Here is a 25,000-nt window from a genome sequence, read left to right on the forward strand (position 1 = left end):
GAGAGAGAGAGAGAGAGAGAGAGAGAGAGAGAGAGAGAGAGAGAGAGAGAGAGAGAGAGAGAGAGAGAGCGTGTCCCTTTTCAATCCTTGCAAACAATTTCCTATCCAATTTCTGTAAGTACACTAGACTCGATGTTCGTACACAGTATCATCTCTCTCTCTCTCTCTCTCTCTCTCTCTCTCTCTCTCTCTCTCTCTCTCTCTCTCTCTCTCTCTCTCTCTCTCTCTGTTTCCGTTTGAGCGCTACAAATCGAGACATCACAGAGCGCAAGCAGGTTCTCTCGCCGCCCTCTCTGCTGCACACACGCACCGATATCCGCCAGCATGCAGTACAACACAGCGCGTCACTCACACATTGCGGCACATAGGCTCGTGTACGTCAATAAGTTAATAAATTAATACGTAAACAAAACAAATAAAATGTCTGCGTCTTATCTCCAACCTCATTAGTTAACATGCTCTACATGAAGTTATTACGGTTTTTAAGGATGTTTTTTTTTTCATGATTCTAGTGACACTTCAACGGTTTTGCATCATCAATGAGGAAAACATCATGAAAACTCGACTAATCACCTGATAGTATTGATGGTATTATTGGCGAAAGCTCAGAGCGCTTAAGAATACGTCCGGGAATGGAAGACAAAACAAGTCCACGCCAGAACTTCACTTTGGGATTTTTAACAAGACACAAGCCAGCGCGTCACTCACACATTGGCTCACAACACTATATCTCCGAGAGTGGAAGAAAAAAAAGAAATTAAAAGGTTTACACGAGGTCCTCAGTTAACAAGGTCTAGATAAACAACCATAATGCACTGCAAACATTATAAAACCTGAGGGAAGTGGGTCGTGTCGCTGGCTTAGACTATGCACGAGTGATTCACCATGAAATAAAACCCGATCATTAGCAACGTAATGTGGAAGTTACCGGAGGGCCGACCGCATTTAAAGATATTCAGACTCATGTAGAAAAAGAGTTATTGAACTTTTCACTGCTTCAGCTCACGCGGCTCTTTTACTCACAAACTACTATTACAGATTTATTTTCATTCAATAGCCAGCTTTGAATATTTTACTATATAGTTAGATATCTGAAAAATATATATAAATGAAAACATACGTAAATTAATAATAAAAAATAGTAAAAACTGATTCACCTAATCCATTTTCTTTCCTGTAGGTGATTGCAAAATTTTCGTGCAGTGCTTTTATTGTTGTGAAGCATTACATGGAGCAGTGAAGGAATTACATCATGCATTGTACAAGGCAGGCGCGTCCCACACACCCGCACCAATTAATTCTTTTGTCCTCGTTTATTGGCGTTGTATCATTTCCACACAAACAAATTGATCCTTGCAGCGCTGCCTTTACCATTGCTGTACGGCATTTTCTGAGAGGGAATTCATGTGTCTCATTGCAGGCACTTAAAGATGCAATTACGTGTGATCAGGGTCCGTCATTCTGAAACGCTTTGCTCTCTCATGACAAATATTTTCAAAGGCCACAGAGATTATTCGCCGGATTATCAAGTGTTTCTCCCATTAATTTAGAAATATAGTTAACCTGTCACTAGAACCATAAAAGCACCTTTAAAAATCCATGTAACTTCAACTATAGCCTTTTCAAAGTAGCGGAGGTTTGAGTATACGGAAGTGCTTGATGATATGGTCCCATAAACCACGGGGCGATAGAGCAGCAGACACAAATCAATAGATGTATTTCCCAGCAAGAACCCAAGCTGTGAACTGATCAGGGGAAAGAATGCCGATGTTCAAGATTGTTCAGATACATTTCCTTAGATTCTTTTCGTCGCCGCCATTTCCTTGAAGTGAGGGGTTGGCGCCATGTACTAGTCTCCTCCAGTTGTTTCTGTTCATTGTATCTTCTTCTGTGACTCCCATCCTTTGCAGTTCTACCGTAATTCCATCCTTCCATCTCACTCTCTATTTTCCCCTCAATTTTTTTTTTTTTTTTCCTATCGCCTGACACTGCAAATACCTTCAACATCTAGAAAATATCCCTGGCTTTTAAAATTAAGGGTACAAAACATTCCATTACAGAATTGCCTTTCTTTATTGGTGGCATAGTATTTATTCTTGACGAGCTTGAGCTACTGTACAGCTGCCGGGTCAACACGCCTAGTCCTCCCCCTCGCCCTAAGTAGACCACTATACGAGTACATACACGTCTTCCTATCTCCCTCCCGCGTCACGCCCTTCACTTGTCACCTCCCACATTCAGTGCCTCAATGGCCTTCGCAGTTTATTTTTTGGTATTTTTGGTTACATTTGCTATAGTAGTAGTAATAGTAGTAGTAGTAGTAGTAGTAGTAGTTTTTTTGTTGTGCTGCTCGTGATAGTAGTAGTAGTAGTAGTAGTAGTAGTAGTAGTAGTAGTAGTAGTAGTAGTAGCAGCAGCAGCAGCAGTAGCAGTAGTAGTAGTAGTAGTAATGACGATAGTGCTATCTTTTAAATAATAACACTAATAATAATAATAATAATAATAATAATACAAAATACAACAATAACAATTTCATTACCATTACCATAACTCATCCATTACCATACCTTGCACATGCATACAAAATAAAGCAATCAATAAACAAACAGAATAAACATGAACACTGATAATAATAATGATGATAATAATAATAATAATAATAATAATAAAAAATATTAATATTAATAGCACTAATAATAATAATAGCTCTGCAAATGAATGGTAACGGTGGTGGTGCAGGTCATGAGCCACACAGAGGCAGTGTTGGTGTCTGCAGGCAGTGCCACCACTAGTTGGGACAGGAGGAGCTTACATCACACCTTCACTCTCCCAAACCTCCACCCTTAATGTACAGTGTTCTCTTAAGTCTCACTCCCTAATATACTTAAGTCATTCATATACAGCAGTTTTGTTACACAAATACACAAACTATTATAAAAACACTGATAAATGAAAATATATGTATGTATATATATTGCACAATCTTCTTACCAATACAAAGGCAGTGTACACAGCTTGCATGTATAGAGTCCTGGAAGAGGTGAAGCAGATCATTTGCATGAAAATACTGTATTTCTTATGATTTGTTACATAAACTCCAGGTGGCTATATGCACAGCACTAAAACTATTGAACTTAAATACTAAAGGATGTAAATAATTTTCATAGCTCTCTACATCCTCATGAGCCAGAAAGTCTAAGCAAAAATATGTTTAAAGTCACTGTGTGTAAGCTGTGTGAACACACTGTCTGTAACAGTGAAAGCTTCAGTCCCAGCAGGCAGAGCAAGCCACTGTAATCTTCATGCACTGACCTGCACCCACACCACACATGTACTTCACACTTTCACCACAATGTAGGAACAAAGCTTATGACTGTCTGTGTGTGTGTGTGTGTGTGTGTGTGTGTGTGTGTGTGTGTGTGTGTGTGTGTGTGTGTGTGTGTGTGTGTGTGTGTGTGTGTGTGTGTGTGTGTGTGTGTACATACTGAGCTTAAAATGGCTGTAAGATTTAATAACCTAAAAATTAAGTGGATATACATTATTACTGTAAGACATGTCTGTAGTAACAAAGAAGCAGAGGGAGTGACTCCAACGGTCATATGATACATTGCATTTGCTTCATCATGTTGAAAGCATAAAAATGAGTTAACTGTTAAATACTATAAAGTGAAAGGTATAACACCTATAAATACTGTAGACTAAAGAAAACATGAAAAAAAAATACTTCAGAGAACACAGAAACCTGGATACTTAACATGTGCTTTGCCATGTAATGTGGAAAGCTGCCATCAGGAGCCCTAGGCTGACCCATTCTGACATGGAGTCTGCCTTCTAAAAGTATAAGATTCATATCCACATTAGATAAGAACACTATGAGATCAAAACCACATCTTCACCTTAGTCAATGGCTCTGCACTGGAAATTCAGCAGTAATTGGTCTGAATTGCAGTTCTGATTCAACAGTACAGGAAGAGAATGAAGATGGCTGAGTGAAGTGTTTAAGTATTTTGAATATGGAAGAAGGTACAGTAGTGTGCCAAAGATGACAGCAGATGAGGTCTTGAGGTAAGAATCCTGAATGATTTGTCAAGCATGTTCCATATGACAATGTAGCTGAGCTGGATGCCACCTGGTGAGTATGGCTTCTGAATGCACTTCCCTAAATGATATGATGATGGCAGTGTGGTGGTGGTGGTGGTGGTGGTGGTGGTGATAATGAAAATAATGATGATGATGATGATGATGATGATGATGATGATGATGATGATGACAATAATGATGGTGATGGTGATGATGATGACTAAGATGGTGGTATGATGTCATTCCTTCAGCCACTGACATTCACATACACGCAGAGAGAGGCAAGCAAGCCCTGGTGAGGTGGCAGGTGCTGGGCTCTGAGGCTGACACGGGTTCATGGTGGTGCAGACAATGTATCACCAAAACATGACAAGCACAGTGTGGTCAATACAACACAGCTGAAAAAAATAATCTTTGCAAATACTTTCTGGCTCACCCTCATATACTCCTAAAGATTATGCATGATATGTAAATATCTTAAATTCCCAACCACAGAGCATTACTATGGCAGTGAGCATGCATTAATGCCTACATTTTTCAAGTAACAAACTTATATAAAAGACTGAATGTGCATCAGTCAAGAGATCTTTCTCCCATGACAAGAAAATTCACAGTTGATGCAATTTCTTAATGTATGTACATTGCACTTTTGAGCTGCTCTTTCAGAGTCTTGGAAGAGAACACTCAGCTAATGGTGTAACAAGTATCCTGACACAGGCCATGTTTCACTACAAATTGTTAACTAATCAGTTGGTGAATACTCATAACCAATGATTCCTACCACACAGACACAAACACAGTGTATCAAACAAAATAATGCTAACCTACTGAACATAAGAGATATTTTGACTAAAAAAGTTTCTCTGAAATAAAAAAAAATGTGTAGCTTTCTGCAAATAATTATAAACAATCATTTATATAACCATGACCAGCAGCATAATAAAGGAGAATACATATATTAATAAATTTATATTACTTAGTCTATCACTTTAAATATTAAGTAAATGTTTTAATCTTTCACAGAACATAAGAATCAAGCAGTGCTTGAGGACAGAGCTGGATGGGTGGGTGGGCAAGGCACAAGAGCCAATGAAAGACAAGATTACCAAGGAAACAAGTCAGGGAGAAATAAAAGGACGGAAGAATGCAAGGAATGTCTGGAAAAGTCAAACTAGAGTTGGCTGCAAAGGACATTCTCTCCAACATTTCCAGAAATAAGTGAAGATCAGAAATATAACTAGATAAATGATAATGAATAAAAAAATATACTTAATCTACTTTTTCTCATAAAAATATAAGCAATTATCAAATGAAGTTAAATTAAATAAACTACTATGTATATATCTAACAAATATGAATTGAGATTTTAATATATGCATTTGTTTATACAATATGAAATAAGCCCTATGTTGGGAAACCCTTAGCTGCCCACACTGTCACTCCTTACAGCCGCCCTGGCCCAACACCTCCTGGCGCGGGCATCACCAGCTGCCTCCCGGAGTGCCGTGCAGCAATGCAAGATGCACACACCACCACACCACACAACAATATAAGACATTAATTCGTCCTAACCTACACAATACAAAAATAATGTTTGTAAATTAACTTTTCTTAAAATATATATATAGGAAAAATTATTTTAACACAGAGGATTTTTAGATAATACATACTTTTCTATAGGGCACAAAGTTTAGCTGCCTTCTTTATTACAAAACTATGGCTGTCTGTCACTTCCTCTAGGTGCAGAGAATGTGTCATACAAACTCACTCTAAGGGCCAATAGTATGCTTAAAATAAACCTTTTGATTTTGGCTATCATACCAAGAAGCTGAAATAAGTCACATCACGCATGTCCCCTTCGAGACACATGGAGGAATGGTGAAGTACATGTCATCGTATATCGCAATACTTAAATTTCATAATGCTAAAAAATAATAGTAATTATGTCAGTCAATATGATAATTTATAACTCAGTCTGAAGCCTTAAACTAAACCACTCAGATGAGGCTCTGATATGTAGCAGTATTTGTCAGTATATCCTGACACAAAACACTCTGCTGACAACCAGTAATAACTTGTAGACTTTTCTACTCTTGGAAGGTCAGAATCAAGGTAAAAAATGCAGTACAGTACTACCTGCCTGCAACAAAACACAAAGCAATATGCACAGGTGGAATGTACAATATTATAGCTCTCACTTCAAAATATCATGGTTCCTATGTATCAACAAAAACATGAGCTTGGAAACAGTTGGGACACATGTCTGGAATGCCACATATTTGCTAAGCACTTCCAGCAAAATTCTATAACTTGAGTGCTATATAGTAATACTTCAATCTCCATCATGCTATGGAATGCTCTGTTGTGCCTGGTAGCTGCCTGTTTCTAAACAAATGTAATAAACCATACTTAAACACCAAAGATTATGCTAACTGCTAATCACTGAAATGAATAAATTACTGGATAGGAGATATAATACAAGTGTAGCTACTGCTGCTTGCAACTGTCTTTACTGTTTGACTTTTCCTTGGGAGGCTTTGGTCTACGGTTCTTCTCCAGGCTGGCAGTGCGGCGCTGGCCCTGGATGGGCATGTAGGGCGGCACCGGATAGTCATCCTCCTCATCGTCATCAAACACTGCAGACCACCATGGGAGAATGAAAACTGATGCTTGCAAGAGTCTGTATCATAAATGTACACTCTATGTAATGTCTCCTTGTTTGATGAGGAACACAATCTATTCAAGTGAAGGTGAGAGGTTACCAATTCTATGTTTGTTCCAGTGTATTAATGTTCAACTGAATTTATTTTGTAAGGTAGTGCAGACAATATCCAATTATGTGTCTGAGGTTCTCTACTTGGATTCCTGTACACTTGAGAAGGTAAAGAGTAAATTTCAGATTTTCTAACATAATAATAATGAAACATCTACACTTTTTAGAGTTGATATTAAATGAACAACCAAAAGGGACTCAAACCTGGAGGAGGCAGAGGTGAGATTGGTGAGCTGACAGAGGCTCCTACCAAACCTCCTGTACCACTGCTTGTGGTGGAGGACGAGGAGGAAGACTGGAGGGTGGCCTGGGGGGACGGCGCCAGCTCCCCCCGCATGACCCGCCGCTGATAGGTCGGGTCAATGGCACACGCTATGTTGGTGAAGCCCATGCCTGGACTGCGCTCCATGCTGCTGCTGCTGCTGGTCTCACCAAAGACTTCACCAGGAGCATTTTCTGGATCAGGTAGTCTGCAAGCAGATATGAAGAACTAAGAAATGTTCAAGTGAAATGTCTGTACAATGAGCAATGTAAGCAACAGTAAAGCCAGTGCACAAGAGTAACAGGGAGGATTTTTTTCACTGTAGCATGCAGATACCTCGATAGTCATGCCATATAGTAAATAGGACACTGTGTATAATGAGGGAAATTTAGAATGAAAAATGCTTATCTAAATAAGGTTACTGTAAACATTTTTTTTCTAGATCTGATGAATCAGAGCTAGGACAGTGCCTCCTAACAGAGGACTTTGTTGCTTTATGTCTTGAAGAGAGGGAGAAGTTAGAGATCTGACTGAGAGAGGAATAGATGGCTAAGACAGTAAGACATCCTAAGCCTTACTAAAGACTAATGGAACATCTGGGACATCATTGTTTAATTAAATGAATGAGCAGTGATGGGCCACAGGTGTCACCACAATGATCGGTTAAGACAGTATGCCTTTACCTTGGTTTATTTGTTTTCACCACAGGAAAGTTGTGGTGGGGATTCCTTGAGGGTTCCTGGTGGATGGAGGCTGTGGTGGACCGTGACACTCCAGGGAGATCAAGAGAGTCTGGCCTCTGGAGCCGCTGCCCTCGGGGAGGCTGCTGCCACTGCTGGTCCACATCTTCCCTTGGAGACTCGGGAGACAAGTAGCCTGGGCTGGAGCCAGCGTAATTACTGGGTACTGGTGACTCGTTATTTGAATACCCAGATGGTCCGGGGGAGTTGCAGTCCAAAGGCTGCAGAGGGGAACTGCTGGACCTTCCTTCCTATATAACACAAAGCAAGGTAGGAAAAGGTAATCAACAAACATTGACAAAATGAGGTGCTAAAATTTTTCTTGCTCTATTTATCTATATAACAGGCCAATATTCCCTTAAAAAAAGGCACTCCAGACAAGACATCAGGCCTTGTTTTACTGTGAGAATATAAGAGAGAGAATTTCCAGTCCCTTACTCCATCCCTCAAGTTGCCTTTCTACACTGTTCAGGAAGTGTTCTACAGTAAGATATTATGACAGAAACTTCCACATTCAATAATCATATCAATCCTGTTCAAAACTTTTAGTATGGAAGTTTCACAACAAAATGAATAAGAGCATTTGCATTAATGGTGTGGGTGTATTTCTATGGATCTTGCAGGGTGCTTACATTCGAGTGTTTTCACAAAAATATTATCTACATATCTTTATAATTCATTTCAAATATATACAGCACCTTACAATGTGGTAACAAAATAGTTGTATGGTTAATTTGTGGGATTTGTAATGCTGGCTATATGTGACAAGGGATGAATATTTATCAGTTTTACGCATCACAAGACATAAACAGAGGACAAACCTGAGGGCTGGACCCACGAACCCTGGGAGATGGCTCTGGGAGTGGTGACTTTCCTTCTGCCTGCTTTTTCTGAAGAGCCTTTTGCCTGGCCTTTTCACGTGCCTTCTTGGCCTTGGCTCTCTCCTGGCAAAAGTAAATACTTGTTACAAAACCATTACTACATATCATGGGAAGGCATATCCTATACTTGAGGTGTCAGAGCTTGATGGACAGAACACTTTCAAAATGGGAGCATGACCAACTACATCAGACTCCTCCATCAATCACTCTCCATTCATCCCACATGCAACCAGTATTCCTTGCTCACAGACATCCCTCTGCATCTATACTCTCTTCAACCAGTCCATCCATCTCATTCAAGGTCTTCTCCTAAGGCCTAAGCTTTACACCTCTGACACTGACTAGATATTTTCAACACATGCCCACACCATCATTAAACCCTGCTCTGCTTCATGACCCAACTCTATCATAATACCAGTTTTCTTAATGCACCACAATCCACACTCACTCCACATATGTAATGCCAATAATGATGCACAAAGTCTGTAAATCAGGAGGTATAAGTAACCTGAAGACAAAATTTTAAGCTGAAAATAAGAAATAATTCACCACCATGCCAGAAAGCTTTAAATAAAAAAAAAATACTGTAACAAGCATCACTAACTAACCAATTTATAGTTGTTCTCTACTTGTAAATATTCACACCAAAATCTAAGTCTACTCATTTATATACCTGACTGGCAATCCCACACAGATGGTTCAGACAAAGCACCACACAAACACACACACACACACACACACACACACACACACACACACACACACACACACACACAGCATTCACACCCTTAGCTTTGTGAGCCTCCACTGGAATGGGATAATCTCATGAACAAGCTTACTACACCCCAGGAGCTTAGGCATCACAAATTTTAAGTACTTCCTAAATTTATACACCATTTGATAACAAGATGTGTGTGTGTGTGTGTGTGTGTGTGTGTGTGTGTGTGTGTGTGTGTGTGTGTGTGTGTGTGTGTGTGTGTGTGTGTGTGTGTGTGTGTGTGTGTGTGTCATGGTGGAGGGAGGGAGGGTGGGCAGGGAGGTACTGACCTGCTCCTGCAGCACCTTGGCCAGCTCCCGGTCCTGCGCCTCGATGGCCAGCAGCTGGTCCCGGTGCAGCAGGTCCCCTCGCCTCTTTCCGTCCTGTTCCTGAAGGAGCCGAGCTAACTCCTGTAAATCAGTTGTGCTCACAAGCACCAAAACTAGACATGTTGCATGCCAATATCAAGTCAGTGTGATTAGTAATGAGTATCATACTACATGCAATATGTACAATGCAACTGCCACAGGTGATATATAGTATTATTGTAAAATTTTTTTTTTCCTCTGTAATGGTGATAAGTGCAGTACATGCTGTGGATTTAGTCATGGAGGAATAATCTGTGATTTATACAACCTAAGAAAAATATATCCATCAAATGTCAGTTTCATTTCCAGAGAGAAGCATGTCAATTGTAAAAATATTTATGCAGAAAGTAGCATAAATATATTTCCTCATTGTAAGACCTCTACAGGTAACAAAATATATGTCAATAAGCCTTGAACCAAATAGTACTAACACTACAACATGATGTGGCTTGTGGTGACATGCCAAGTAAAGAGAGATAAAACATTCCTGTGTTCCACTTTAACAACTGCTAAAACTACAGCCTTATCTGCAGCCTCAAAACTGCCATACTGTTGTCGGTATTTTGCATTTCCCAAAACACAAATTGCACTTCTTCAGTCACTGGATTCCCAACATGATGTTCAAGCTAGGTCTGTAAAATATCTACCAACTGCATATTTCTCAATGGACTTAGTAAATAATGAAAACTTGCACCTTACAGGAAGGAGTAAGCTCAAAAAATACCAGTATGCACAACAGGAACTTATGAACACAGGTATGTACATGTACTGACTCAAGCTAGCACTGAAAAAAACTTACAGCATCTTGATCTTCCTGCAAGGCTCTCTGCTCCTCCTCATCCATGTCATTGGTAGGCTGCAGGCAGAAGTCACTGAGATCTGAGAGGTCAGAGGACACCCCACTGCTGCTGGCTGGAGCTGAGCCTTCACTTGTTGCTCCAGCCTGACTGGCACTTCGCTCCCTGCAGATATGGGAGAGGCAAGGCTGAAATCCCCTACCATTTTGTTTCAAGAGTAAACTTGGTCCACAAAAAACACACATTCCCACTTATGCAGTTCCATTTGGCTGATGTAAAATCTGGATTTGTTAACTTCCTGTGAGTTTATGCTTCTTGTAAGTAAAGTTCTGAATATATCTTGTATGGAAGTAAGGTAGCCAATATATCAAGACTCAATGCTTTACCTCCTCTCTTTGCGTGACAGCAGAGCCACATTGTCGTTCCCAGTATTAATCCCAAGGTATGCCGCCTCCCTTTCTACCTGCCGCAGCTCTCGAACCTGCCTTATTGATTCCTTCTCTCGTTCCTGCAAAGTTTACAGAAATGAAACTATGACAATTCTGTGTTATGATCAAACAATCTGCAGAACACTAATGAACATGCAGCTAATCCATCTAAAGTAAAATAGAAGAATGTAAAACCACTGAGAAATCAAGGAAAACACAAGCAACGATTACTCAAAATTAACAATAACAACAATCACTGTATTAATTGAAATATATGCAATGAATGAAAAATGAAGAAACAAGATCCTGTGACTTGGCAATTCTCATGTAGATTAAAATATTTACCAGGCAATTTTTCTTTCCAAACCAACTCATAAACTGACCATCAAACTGCGTGCATACAACATGTCTTCCTCCTCTTGCTGCTGCTTTTTCTCCAACTCCTTTACATTTAGCTGCAGAGACAAATTGGCTGCCAAGTCTGCATCTCGAGCTTCCCTGAGTAACAGTGCACAAATCACTCATCCCACATCAAACTCCCAAGCAACAAATACTACTTACCATACGAAAGGGTAATACAAATGAAGGCCCCATCTATGCAAACAGCAAGTAGCTCATGTGCTGATGGCAGGAGTAGCATGTATACTGGAAACACACTCATACATGAAAAACAGCAATCACAGGACAAATCCACAAGTTTGTAAGTGAATCCACAGATACACAAAAGTGACAGCCAGAGATGGAGAGAGAGAGACACACACACACACACACACACACACAGGAAGAATGGAAAAAAAAAACTGAGTCCTGTTTGAAGTAATAACATGACTAGAGAGTTACACAAGCAAGTTGAGACAGGAATGAAGAATGAAAAGAGAGGGTAAATAAAAATCTACATTTAAATACCATCAAGAAGTGTGTGTGTTTTTTTTGGGGGGGAAAGAAGCCACTTTGTTCCTTCACCTGTGGTTGGATACTCTTGAACAGACCTTGTATCTTAGATTTCAAAAGTAAGATAAAACTGTCAATGAAGACATACAGACAAGACAAGACAAGCTTAACTCTCTCTCTCTCTCTCTCTCTCTCTCTCTCTCTCTCTCTCTCTCTCTCTCTCTCTCTCTCTCTCTCTCTCTCACACACACACACACACACACACACACACACACACACACACACACACACACACACACACACACACTCAGCAGTGAATTTGCAAAGCATAAGAACACAAATATTGAGAATAAGGAGAATGAAGTCATTAATAACTAATAAATACGTAGAACAATACATATATCTGTGTAGAGAACAATGCACACTTCTCCAATAAGATAATATTTTCTGATGAGGCTGAGGAGCTGAAGGTCAGAATGGTAAGAGAGACAACCTGACTGAATTTCAGATGCACATAAAAGTGCACAGGTCAGTTTTCCTTAAGCGCAAGTAAAACTCCAAATGTAATTATAATTACAAAATTTTGTAAAGAAGTAATATTAACTGATCTCAACACACTAATAAGATTATGTCTAACTACATCCATAAGTATACAAATTTAATAAATGTAATAATTTTCATTACCTACTTGGGAATTAAGAACAATCACAAATTAGTAAATGTTTCAAGCATACCCATCAAGCTGCCTTGGAATGAAACCCTCTTAAACAGCTGATGTTAAACATCTTACATTCATTCCTTATATCACTGCTGAATGTCAAAAAAAAGGTAGTGCTTTTGCAACTTGACTTTTTTATGAACAAAGTAAAACAATTGCCAGGAATATATTCATCTCCTTCACTAAAATCTCACAGCATCCTGACCTCTTTTGATCCTCTAATTCATTTGCCACAAAAAAAGGAACTATCTCCAAACACAATAAACTATTTTCATACTTCAAAGTAACAGAAAAGAACTTTATGCAGGCAGGCAACGGCAATACAGGTTCTTGAATCACATCACTGATCACTGATGCCACGTTTCCCAAAAATCAAAATTTGGAAAATACCCCAAGTTTGCACATTTATTAACAATACTTACACCTCACAGCAATGCACAGTAAGCCATTATTTGTGGGCAAAAATAAGCTAGCATCTTTTGAACCCCCAAAGCATTGCTGATGTAATACACCCTCACCCTCATGACGGGAACAGGGCTTGGCTACTCACTGCTGGGCCAAGGCAAGCTCCAGGGCTGTCTGGGCAATGGCAGCCTCATGGTCCTCCCTGATCTGCTCCTCCCGCGCCTTGGGGGTGTCCTGCCGCAGCAACTGGTTCCGCTCTCGGTTGGTCACCAGATGACTTTGATCTGGAGGTCATATACAAAGATCACCTAATGACACAAAGGCAGTCTGGTGTTGGCACAATGCAGCTGTCACTTCTCATGAAATGTTTAACCGTTAAATTTTGTAGTTAGTGATTGGAATTTGCGTATATACAATAAAAAACATTAAAAATAAGCACTTTTATTAATAACTTTCAAATAAACTTCCTTAATGTGTATCAAATTTTATTCTCGTATACAGCATTTGTCCTCTGCTAATGATGCTGTCAAACTATAGGAAGGAAGTGGATGAATCCTAAACAAAATTTCAAAATAGCACATCTACTTTACAGTGACAAGCCACCACACTCACACTCCTCATTCTGCAGCCGGTACGCCAGTGCCTGGTCCTCATGCATCAGCCATTCTCGGCACACTGCAACACCAATTAAGCTTTGTAAAAAATTAATTGTTTATATTTATATTATTCTTATCTATATTGATGAGGATAGCATTACAATAAAATTACTGCTTTTTGTGCCTGTTATAACAAAAATTACATCACATAATAAAACTTACATTAACTGTAGATTTCTATTACTTTCATGAACAGATTGACATTTTATGATGGAAACCATACCCCCACCTGATAAGGCTCACTTTGCTGGCCACAAGACACAACAGGAAAAAAATAATGAGCTCACAACACTTTGCTCAGCCACAAGGCACAACAGGAAAAAAAATAATGAGCTCACAACAGCCACCACTGACCTCAAAATGCAACACAGCATAACAATTCATCAAGACACAAGCAAACTGCTGAACTGTTAAAACATGAAAAGAAATCAACAAATGATATCCAAAAACTTACCCTAAAAGTAAAGGGTCAACAAATGACAACAGGTGAGAAAAGTGCTATAAAAAAAATATTCTCAACCTTTGGAGGCAAGACTAGTAATGTTATACTGTGGATGACAGCATAAATGTACTACTGATCAGACCATTAATCAGAACCCTGTATCAATAACGGGAGACAATATGCAGGTCACAGAGCACCGGGCTTCGCATGCTGGGTCACACTGGGGTCCCGCTGCCTCCCGGGACACGGCCCACTAACCCATCACCACTCACACCTTCCCTACATACATACATTAACAGGAGAACAACACTATACATAGCCTACAGTAAAACCTAGGCACTAGAATAGAAACCACTACGAGAATCGTGTCTTAGTGTGGTGGGTCAGCCTGGGGCCCCCGCAGCCTCCCTAGACACGGCCCACTTACTATCACCACTCACACCTTCCCTGCACACGTATATTAACTAGAGAACAACACTTTATATAGCCTACAGTGAGAACCAGGACACCAGAATAGCGACCAGTATCTAAAACAGTGACATATCAGTGGTTAGAGGTCAGGTGGGTTGGGGATACCAGTGAAAACAAGAGTGTTCCAGATCGGCCAGCAGCAGCCAGCCGCCCCTCACCCTCCGTTACTCGTCCCCGCTGCGGCAGGTCGTCGGGCGTGTTGCCGTCTGCCATGGCCTGCACCTGGAACTCCGCCATCGTCAAGCCTCGACAGGAGCTCGGAGTCCCCACCACCTCCCTGGAAACGCTACGATACCGCTACAGTAGTGGACACACCAGCCGCGCTCCTCCCCGCCCAGCCGCAGCAGCCCCGCAACACACAGCCAGCCCGTCTCCACCTGCGTGCGGTCTGCCTCCCTTGTCTCTTATCTCATCCTACCCTATACTAATTACCCATAAACTCTACTCATTCTTAACATATCACTTTAATAAGTCTAGATCCTGTGCAAACGCCCCGGTTCCCAATATCCGACGTAAGTGGAGAGTACACAAAGGTTTGGACAAACGGAAGTGTAGTACGCACAAGAGGCCATTCAGGTCCCTTACGTCATTGTTGAGATTGGTGACGTCATTATCGTAGCCCTTTCTTCCCTCTCTCCCTCCCTCTGTACTAGCCTGGGCCCATGTTCTGCAGCTTTGTTCACTCATAAGCTTAACTTTGAAGGGCCTGAGAGATAAATAGGCGTGTTTTAATGAGTGTTTTTCCTCTTGTTGGCTCAGAATCCTTGTTAGCGGTTGTTAGAAACATGAAAACTCCCTGGAAAATTCCAATAGCTTCCTCTACAGCCTGTTGGAAGTTATCCAGATGAGATGCCCTGACATTGCAAATTACAGATCCAGCTGACAGTACTACTCCATTTTGATAGTCTGCTACTCGAATATTTACTCCTGCATGGTTTTTCCTTCTCTTAGGGCTATACACCACCCACTTACACCCAAAAACTTAAAAAGTTTAATCTGTACTTCCATGGATGAACGCGAAACTTCCACGAGTTTCGCTCCGCAGTTGAAAAAGGAACAGGCGGGCAGCGGAGGTGAGGGGATGTTAGGGGAGGTTAACTCATGCAATCGATCTATAGAGGCTGATGATAGAGGAGAGAAGGAAGAAGATTGGTTTTGTATGGTGGTAGTCTTTTAATCATCATCATCATCATCATCATCATCATCATCATCATCATCGCTCTGTTGTTGTTATTGTTGTTGTTGTTGTTCATCATCATCATCATTACCTTCTCTGTCACCTCCATCATCCTGCATCCGCTGGCGGCAAACTGTAGCAGCGTGAGCATGAAATACGATGTTTTGTCCTCCCCCGACCTTCTATTATAAAGTCAAGGCGAACAAGGTCTACAAACTCCTTTTTTTATCCATGAAGACGAGTGGATAGAACAGAGGTGAAATATAAACACTCAACACCGCATTAAAATGTTTGGTATTCAGAGACTATTAGAAGGCAGAGTTGTGGTATAGCAAAAGAAGCACGTTTGAGATAGTAGGGGCATGTGGCCGAGATGGAATAGGATGGTGCTGTGAAGATAGCTAGCGTGAAGGAACCAGGTGGAGGGAAAAAGACCTATGGGAAGACAAAGGCCTAGCTAGGGATGTGGAATCGAGAGAGACATGAGACGGCTGAACCTGGAGGAAGAAGATGCACAGCACAAGTTATATTGGCGACAACATGAAAGAGCGGCCGACCGCACCAGGGATTAATAAGGAAGACGGAGATGGATGTGTTATCATCGAGTCAACATTGCTCGCCTGATAAACACCAATACATTATTTTTTTAGCCGAACTTACTTCACTCCGCATGGCTTTACGGGTTTTTGTTTTACGTAGGGAGTGGACATGCATATATTTGAAGGATGAGCAAGAAATTAAAGTGAAGAGCTGACGCGTCTGTCTAGTTGATCTCAAATAATTATGAAGAAAGAAAATAAAACTTAAAGTGTAAAAAAAAGTACATACATCGTTACCGAATCGAAAATATTGATTAAGTGTATAATAATAATGGTAATGAAAGGGAAAAGGAGTAATGATGATGATGATGATAATAATAATAATAATAATAATAATAATAATAATAATAATAATAATAATAATAATAATAATAGTAGTAGTAGTAGTAGTAGTAGTAGTAGTAGTAGTAGTAGTAGTAGTAGTAGTAGTAGTAGTATAGTAGTAGAAATAGTAGTAGTAGTAGTAGTAGTAATAGTAGTAGTAGTAGTAGTGGTAATAATGATGATGACGATGATGGTGATGATAACGATTTTGATGATGGTGCTGACGACGATGATGAAGCAACACGTACACAGGCCGCTAGGGGAGCCTCCGGAAGTGCGTGACCCCAGCAGCTGGCGAAGTTGTGTGCTCAGCTGCCCTCACTGCCCTGGCCGCGCTACACACAAAGGCCCCTGGTGCTCCCACTTGCTCGCCTGTTGCATGAGCTTCCGTCTCCCTCTCAAGTTCTCAGGATGACTAACCTCTCTCGTCTGTGGGAATTGAAACAGATCGCTAAATGGTCACTAAAAAAAGAGAACGATGGTCTCAAACACTACAAAAAAAAAAAAAGGAAGGAAGGAAGGAAGGAAGAAAAAAGAGAGAAAGAAAGAAACAGTTAAACACAGTGGTCTCTTAAAGCAAAAATAGAAAGAAATAAGAAGGGAAAAAAAAACACGATGGTATCTAACAAGAATAAATAAATAAAGTAAGACAGAAAGAAAGAAATACGATAGCCTCTAACAGCAATAAAAAAAAAGTAATTGGACTATTAACTTTTAAAAAAGCCACCATTGACTCTAACAGGAAAAAAAAATAAAAATAAAAATGAATGAACAGATAAATAAATAAAAATGAAAAAAAAAAAAACAGGATGATGTCTAAAAAGAAAGCTCAATAGTCTCTAACAGCAAATACGTCACGGCAGTTTCATGATGATAATAATAATAATAATAAATAACGGGTTCAAGCTTGAAAAATTTAGGTTCAAGAAAGAGAGAGGAAGGTAGTGATTCTTCAATAGAGCGGTAAATGAATGGAATGGACTCAGTAATCAGGTTGTTAGTGCGGAGTCATTAGGGAGCTTTAAAAGAAGATTAGACAAATCAATGGATGGGGATGATAGGGGAAAATAGGTAGGCATGTTTCATAGAGGGACTGCCACATGTAGGCCAGGTGGCTTCTTGCAGCTTCTCTTATTTTCATATGTACTTATGTTCTTATAACAGCAAACACGTCACCACGGTCTCATGCATAACAGCAAACACGCCACGACAGCCTCTTAACAGCGAGGTGTCATTTACGTCACTACAAATCCTGACAGACGCACAAATGTTACGTACTAGTGATTATGATCGACCTCTGGACTGAAGGCTACACTTTCCCCCCGTTCCCCCCGTCCAGCCTCTGTACCCCCTGTGCACGTGTCTGTCCGCGGGAGATGAGGTGTAGTGAGTGTGTAGTGTAGTGCAGCGTAGTGTATGCGGGAAGAAGGCCCGTATTCTGAAACGCTTTGCTCTCTCACCACGATTATTTTTAAAGGCCATAGAGATGATAAGTATTTTTGCTTTTAATAATGAAGAAATCTTGTTAATCTCTCATTAAAACCATAAAAATACTCTTAAAAATCTGTGTAACTTCAACTGCGGCTTTTTAAATGTAGTGGAGGTGCAGCGAAGGTGTTTCAGAATATGGTTCAATAAGATCGAGGGGAAGACAGAGTGAGATGAAGGGATAGAATAAGAACTGTAAAGGATGGGAGTCGCAGAGGAAGATGCAAGGGACAGAAACAACTGGAGGAGACTCGTAGGTGGCGCCAACCCCTAACTCTTGGGACACGGCGAGAGGGAAAGGAGAAGTGTCGTGTATGTGTATGAGGGTGAAGGGCACTCTCGTATACAGGAACAGCCGGAGGAACACCTGACCTATCCCACGCCCTGACCTGTTTCTCTCCTCCTCTCCTCAATTTAATCAGAGGCTCGTCCGGTAGTTTATTTCGCGGCATGTGGGAATTTGAGTCGTATAATTTGCATTTTTGTGTGTTATTCAGGGGAATTACTGGTAATGACTAGCCTTTACCGTCAATAGGGCAACATTTTACAGACGGACGGGGAGGTTGAGGTTAATGGCACGCGCCCCATCCCTGCACGCTGCCGCCACTCCAATGCTGCGTCCTCTCTTGAGTCTCTTGATTTTTGGTCTTAGCTGTGGATTCCGAGAAAGGGAAAAAGGGATGGCTGATGATTATAATAGTGTAACTGGTTATATTATGACACGCGCCTCATCCCTCCATGCTGCCGCCACTCCAATCCTGCGTCCTCTCTTGGTTTTCATGATTTGTGGTCTCAACTCTGGCTTCTGAGAAAGGGAAAGAAGCTGACTGATGATTATGAGAGTTTAGTTAAGACACGCGCCCCATCCCTCCACGCTGCCACCATCCACTCCTGCCTGCGTGCTCTGTTGATGTTCTTGATATTTGGCACTTCCTTCCTGTCACTACTAACCACTGGGGCTAGAAATTGCAAAATCTATTTCTTTTTATCCCCCGCACTTTTTTTTTTTTTCGTGGTTAAAAAAAGACCACGTATTGTTATTAGTGCTGTGAATTGTTACTTATCGTAGTGAAAGCGTTAACTCTGGGTTCTGAGAAAGAAGCTGACTGATGTTATGGTAGTGTGCATCGTTATTTGCCTTTGTATCCAGCGCTAGGGCAGACAGGTTTGTGACGGAAATATAAAAGAGGGATGAGCCAATTATTTCGCTAAACGGAGGGAATGAAATGAACACGATTGTGACTTTGAGAAACCATTAAGCAAAAAAAGAATATTGTTCACAGGTTTATTGACACCTACCAAACATAAAAAGAAAAAAAAAGAAAGTAGAGAAGAGAAAACATAAAAGAAAAAAGAAAAGAAAAGAAAAGAAGAGAAAAGAAAAGAAAAAAATGAGGGAAAACTGAGAAAAGAAAAAGAACAAACAACATCCGTCACTGCAGAATGAAGGGCCTTTCTGAAATCAAATTTGAGTATAACCTCCTAACTGAACTCTACGCGTTGACGTCAGTATAAGGTTAGGAGGTCACCAATACTCTTCTAGTTGATACAAGGAATGTTTACAGGATATTATTAAGTGGCGTTAGATTTTTAGTTCAGGGTCAGCAATTTCAAATGTTTCGGCGCCTCGTCCGGTTTCTACTTTTGAACAGGCACTCGTGAAAGTTACTGGGGATCCTCTCTAGTGATAGATAACAGGCTCTAGTGGAAGTTAATGAGAGGGTTTTTCAAGGGTGCTTGTGATGGTGGTGATAGTTGGACAGGCACTAGAGGAAGTTATTGGGGACATTCTCAAGGATGTTTTCGTGATTCCAGTGATAGTTTAACGGACTCCTTTGGAAGTTATCGAAGTGTTTTCAAGTGTGCTTTCGTGATTCTGGCTATAGTGTAACAGGCTCTAGTGGATCGTTGTTATTGGTTAGGAGGTTTCAAAGGTGTTTTCATAATTCTAGCAAGAGATTAATAGGGATTATGCACTATCAAGGAGAGAAAGAGAAAATACCAATGATAACCCTTGTAATTATATCTACGACTTAAAAAGATGGGTTCTGATGAAAAAGAAAAAGAAAAGAAAAGAAAGAAAGAAAGAGAAAAGAAGAAGAAAAAACTTTGGGCTGCAGATAAGTCTTATTTAATCCTTGAGAATACGGTCTCAGGATACCCTCAATATCTTTCAACTTGGGGAGGCGGGTCTTCAGGTCCGGAGGCGGTTGGGCAAGACTGTTTCAAGTGGCCACGTTGCGAACAAGGTCATAACACGTCTAGACACTTACAGGGGAGAAAACAGTGACGTGGATAATCAACACAGAAACACAAACGAAATTTAATATAACAGAGGCTGCCACGTGAAGGTCTGATGGCTTCTCGTAGCTTCCCTTGTTTTCTTATGTTCTTATGTTCTGATCTCCAAAACTCTAATCAACTTGTTTCTTTGTATTTTTGTACCCAGTAAGCAAGTAAACTTCTGCATCTACTTCCTCTGTTTTGTAATATGTGTGTGTGTGTGTGTGTGTGTGTGTGTGTGTGTGTGTGTGTGTGTGTGTGTGTGTGTGTGTGTGTGTGTGTGTGTGTGTGTGTGTGTTGTTGTTTTTCCCCTCTAAGGCCCGTGTTTGAACATGTACTCTTATTTCTAGTATCTTTCATAGACTATGCTGATGAGGGGAAGTAACAGTATAACAGTCTTCGGAACTCTCCTTTTCATTATATACAAGTTGGACAGAGATGTATATAGAACTGGAAAAGCTGGATGGGGTTGTGTTGGCCATAATACACAGGATAATGCAGAAGAACCTTATTTCGAAACGCTAGACAAATAATAACAGTTCAACATAAGATTTTTCTGATTCGTTCTGTGTATTATCACCGCCACAGTCCCGCAGGTTGGTGCACTGGTGTGTGTTGAGACGGCCATAGTGAGAGGAAATACCAGAATAATAACTGTTGTGTCATTCATGTATATTTCTGATCTATATCTATCTATCTATATGTCTGTCTGTCTGTCTGTCTGTCTGTCTGTATGTATGTATGTATGTATGTATGTCTATTTGTCTATCTATCTGTCAATCTATCTACCTATCTATCTATCTGTCTATCTATCTATCTATCTATCTATCTATCTATCTATCTATTTATCAATGTCTATCTATCTCTTTATGTTCCTATCTATCTACGTAATCACATACTGCATACTGAACTCTCTCTCTCTCTCTCTCTCTCTCTCTCTCTCTCTCTCTCTCTCTCTCTCTCTCTCTCTCTCTCTCAGGGAAAGTTTAGCAACATGTGCTGACATCAGTAGGAGTGGGCGTGAGTGGAAGAGTGTACACCCGTGTCTGGCATCACACACACACACACACACACACACACGACCCACGCAGCTCGCTAAGCCGCGCTCGCTCCTCGCCCCGCGCTCTCGTGGCACCATCTTGCCTGCCATATTGATTTCGCTTGTTCATCACACACTCAGATACAGCTTCCTCACTGGCTGCTATTTGTGCCTTCATTCTGGCAAGCCACCCGAGTGTATGCATGTTCATCTTTACTCCTATGGGGATGTACAACAGGAAGGGAGGTCTGGAATTGCAGCGTGGTGATTTATGTATGTAAATTTATGGGATTCTCAGGTGGGACATGTGATTTATGGGTGAAAATTAAAGTAATATTTTTTTTATGATTTTGAATGTAATGAATGGTGTAAGTAAGATTTATTATTTCTGTATGAATGATTAAGATTTGCACTTTGGATAAGGTCAGGGTGTAACTACAGGAAGGCTCTCTTGCTCTGCACACACACACACACACACACACACACACTGCTTGTCTATATATCAAGCAGAGATATTCATAAATACAACTAAGAAAAAAAAGATAAAAGAAAAGAATCAACAGTTTACAGTAAGCAGCGTCTGTGGCACATCCGTTATCCCTTGCTGTTTGTCTGTCTGTCCTCTTCTCGTCACCACCACCGCCCTTAAAAAAAAAAAAAAAAAAAAGCCTAAACTCATCTCGCCGCACCTCACCTGAGCCTTAAGGAGAGGATGATAGTGAGTGGGAAACAAATGCCTGCTGGCTGGTGGCGGGAGACGGAGATGCGTGTTTGAGTCAAGGTGCCTCAGTCAGGGAGCAGACCCCGTCGAGTGAATACACGTCCCTCCACCATCCGCTCCGCGACAGTCCCCCGTCCAACTGATAGCGGCATCTCTCGGCTCTCTTATGAGTATCCACTGCCTGGCGCCGTGCTCGAGGGTTCTCATCCAGCGTTACAGCAGTGGTTCCTACCCGCGGTGGTGAATTATTGAAGTGCCCGAGGCGTTGCATCCCCTTTGCCCGCCGATCCTGTTGCTCTCTCTCCCCTCGCGTCACCTCCCGCCTCGCTCCAGCTAGCCACGCTCCGTCGCCGCCTTGCACGCTTCCCGGAACTCTCCAAGCGCGCTCGCACAGCCTCAGGAACACTGGTTTCACTCAGTTTCTCGCCTCAGCAAACCACTATTGGAAAACAGACGCCCCCTTTCCTAACGCTGCTTTATACAACGACCTCGACAGCTGATTTCCGCGGCACCTCCCGCCCCCAGCACTGCCGCCCCCCGCCCCGTCCTCCCTGCGACTCTCACCCCCCCGGCGAGGTGTCCCCCGTTCTTCCCCCGTGCTCACCCCCTCCCTTCACCGTGCTGCCCCCGTCGCCGCCCACGTGCCGCCCAGCCGCCCACCTGTTGAGCTTGGAGAGCCGGCGGCAGCGGTGGAGGTGGAGTCAGGCCGCTGTTGCCGACCGCCGATGCAACGCATGTGTGGCCAGCGATGTGCCCTGCGAGGCGGCGCACCTGCCAGGTAGGCCGCCGCCGCCGCCACGGGTTTGCTGCCGCCACCACCATCACACAATGGCGAGCACACACACACACACACACACACACACACACACACACACACATCTGATCCACAAGTATAGCATTGTCTCCTATGTGGTCAAACAATGAATGCACGATCAAATAGCAGCACAACTTCTTCCCTCCCTTGAGTGTGTTCCCCAAGGAGCCAGGCAGTGACACGTGACGCAGTGGCGCCCTCAGGGTCTTAACAGAATCAGTAGAGCAAGACGGTGGGGGATGGCTAGTACATTTTATATTAATGATAAAAAGACTGAATAAAGTTGGTCTAGAATACGAATGTGCTTGAAATATAATAACTAATGCAAAGCTAACTGTAGGGATGGCACAGGGATGGGTGGGTGCATAGGTAGGAAATATTGGTGTTAAAGCTAAACAGACGGGATAAAATTGGTCGAGAATATGTATGTGCTTTAAAGTAATAGTTAATGCAACACGCGAGGAATGAACTATAATGGTAAATCTACACCTGTTCTTCATGACGAGGATTCTATCACACCTTTTCACGTCTGAACGAGTTTCCTGCTACCTCCTACACATTTTTCGTATCCTGCATTATATCCTGTTTATCTATGATTTACCTCAGCCTATCACCTATTTCTCCAGGGTACAGATTGTTCACCTCTTAGCATATAGCAACCTTAGCGCCTCAGTCAGTGGACAGCTTGGTGCCTGGCACGCATGTATCTCAAATAAAATTATTCAATTCTTCATAAAGGGGATGCACGTGCCGCCTTCCCGTCTGCCGACCGACGCGCCTCCACCGCCACTCTGCACATTTTTGTCTTAGGCTGGGAGTAACGTTATATACCACTGCTACTCCTTATTTTCTTATGTTCTTCCTTATTTTTTTTTTTTTTTTTTGTGTTCTAACAGTCATTATGGAGTTTTAAAAGGAGATTTGACAAAATCAAGGATGAGGATGATAGGGTGAAATAGGTAAGTATGCTTCATACTAGAACTGCCACTGGAAGGCCTGGTGGCTTCTTGCAGCTTCCCTTATTAGTAGTAGTAGTATTTTGACTTTATATTCTTATGGTCTAAAAAGTTCATTACTGCTTTGCCATGTCAGATAAGATCTCTGTGCACATATACGCAGATGCAGATCCAGTACATCTGTGAAAGACTAGTAGATGTTTGGCATGTGATGAGTCTCACGAGTGACAATGAAGCATATCATGAAATCCGGAACGGTATTTTCAGACAGTTCAGAGTCTTGTGTCGACTTGCTACATCACTAATTGCTTTTCAACAGTTTTTTTTTTTTTTTTTTTGTGATTCTAGTACGTAACACTTGAACAATAATTATGTATCATCGGTGGAAAAAAAAAATACCAACGAGAACATATATTAGTGACATTTGAAAGTAGTCCTTATGAGAGGCACAAAGCGTTTCAGAATACGTGTCTTGCTGTGGTCCAGAGGTTCCAAGGGCTGTCATCTTGCACAACAATGCCTCGTATAATAATAAGACTATTCAAGAAACATAAACAAATAAAGGAAGCTGCAAGAGGCCAAAATTTCAAGACTTTTCTCAAATTCTGAATAATCCCTTTTTTACTATACTCTATTGGGACTGGCACCTTCTGGAAGCCTTTTTATAAGCCAGAGCAGCTCATGCATAAACAAGGCCTACACGTGGTAATCACTATTCGCTTCCTCTAGAGCTCATAAGACTTCACCTTCACTTTTAAACAGTAGAAAAGACAACACCTTTATGAGACTGTTTAGGAATCACATACGCATTAGCTTGATTACATCTATGCAATAAACTACGCGCTGGCTGAGTGGTAATTCCCTCGCCTGTCACCTAGAGGATTGGCAGTGACTGGGGCTTTCACTGATGAGCAAGCAGTTAGTGTTCCCC

General features: G+C 41.4%; 2 protein-coding genes and 1 long non-coding RNA gene across 7 annotated transcripts in view; 1 reads left to right on the forward strand and 2 right to left on the reverse strand.

Annotated features, from left to right (window-relative positions):
* Positions 1-2,054: 2,054 nt before the first annotated feature.
* LOC135102661 (uncharacterized) lies at positions 2,055-15,057 on the reverse strand. Of its 4 annotated transcripts, none has more exons than XM_064008029.1 (11): positions 14,827-15,057; positions 13,712-13,774; positions 13,245-13,383; positions 11,469-11,583; positions 11,044-11,165; positions 10,660-10,822; positions 9,783-9,881; positions 8,676-8,798; positions 7,798-8,105; positions 7,057-7,322; positions 2,055-6,715 (listed from the first exon to the last, which is right to left on the reverse strand). In XM_064008029.1, exons 1-11 carry the CDS (start codon positions 14,903-14,905, stop codon positions 6,567-6,569), a joined length of 1,626 nt encoding a protein of 541 aa, XP_063864099.1. In that variant the 5' UTR covers positions 14,906-15,057; the 3' UTR covers positions 2,055-6,566. The 4 variants fall into 4 exon arrangements, with proteins under 4 accessions (XP_063864099.1, XP_063864098.1, XP_063864100.1 ...); XM_064008028.1 differs by having other exon boundaries at positions 9,783-9,902; XM_064008030.1 differs by having other exon boundaries at positions 9,783-9,902; positions 14,774-14,866.
* Positions 15,058-16,950: 1,893 nt separating this feature from the next.
* The window catches only part of LOC135102673 (uncharacterized), a 13,386-nt gene continuing 5,336 nt past the window's right edge, over positions 16,951-25,000 (reverse strand). Inside the window, exon 2 of the long non-coding RNA XR_010269727.1 lies at positions 16,951-17,197. This is a non-coding gene — a long non-coding RNA (uncharacterized LOC135102673). The remainder of the gene's footprint in view (positions 17,198-25,000) is intronic.
* LOC135102666 (serine/threonine-protein kinase SBK1-like) overlaps positions 22,008-25,000 on the forward strand; it is a 19,203-nt gene continuing 16,210 nt past the window's right edge. For both annotated transcript variants that reach the window (XR_010269723.1, XM_064008048.1), the window contains exon 1: positions 22,008-23,077. The gene's annotated coding sequence lies outside the window, so the exon portion shown is untranslated. The remainder of the gene's footprint in view (positions 23,078-25,000) is intronic.

This window comes from Scylla paramamosain, chromosome 8, assembly GCF_035594125.1.
Source record: "Scylla paramamosain isolate STU-SP2022 chromosome 8, ASM3559412v1, whole genome shotgun sequence".
NCBI classification, from domain to species: domain Eukaryota; kingdom Metazoa; phylum Arthropoda; class Malacostraca; order Decapoda; family Portunidae; genus Scylla; species Scylla paramamosain.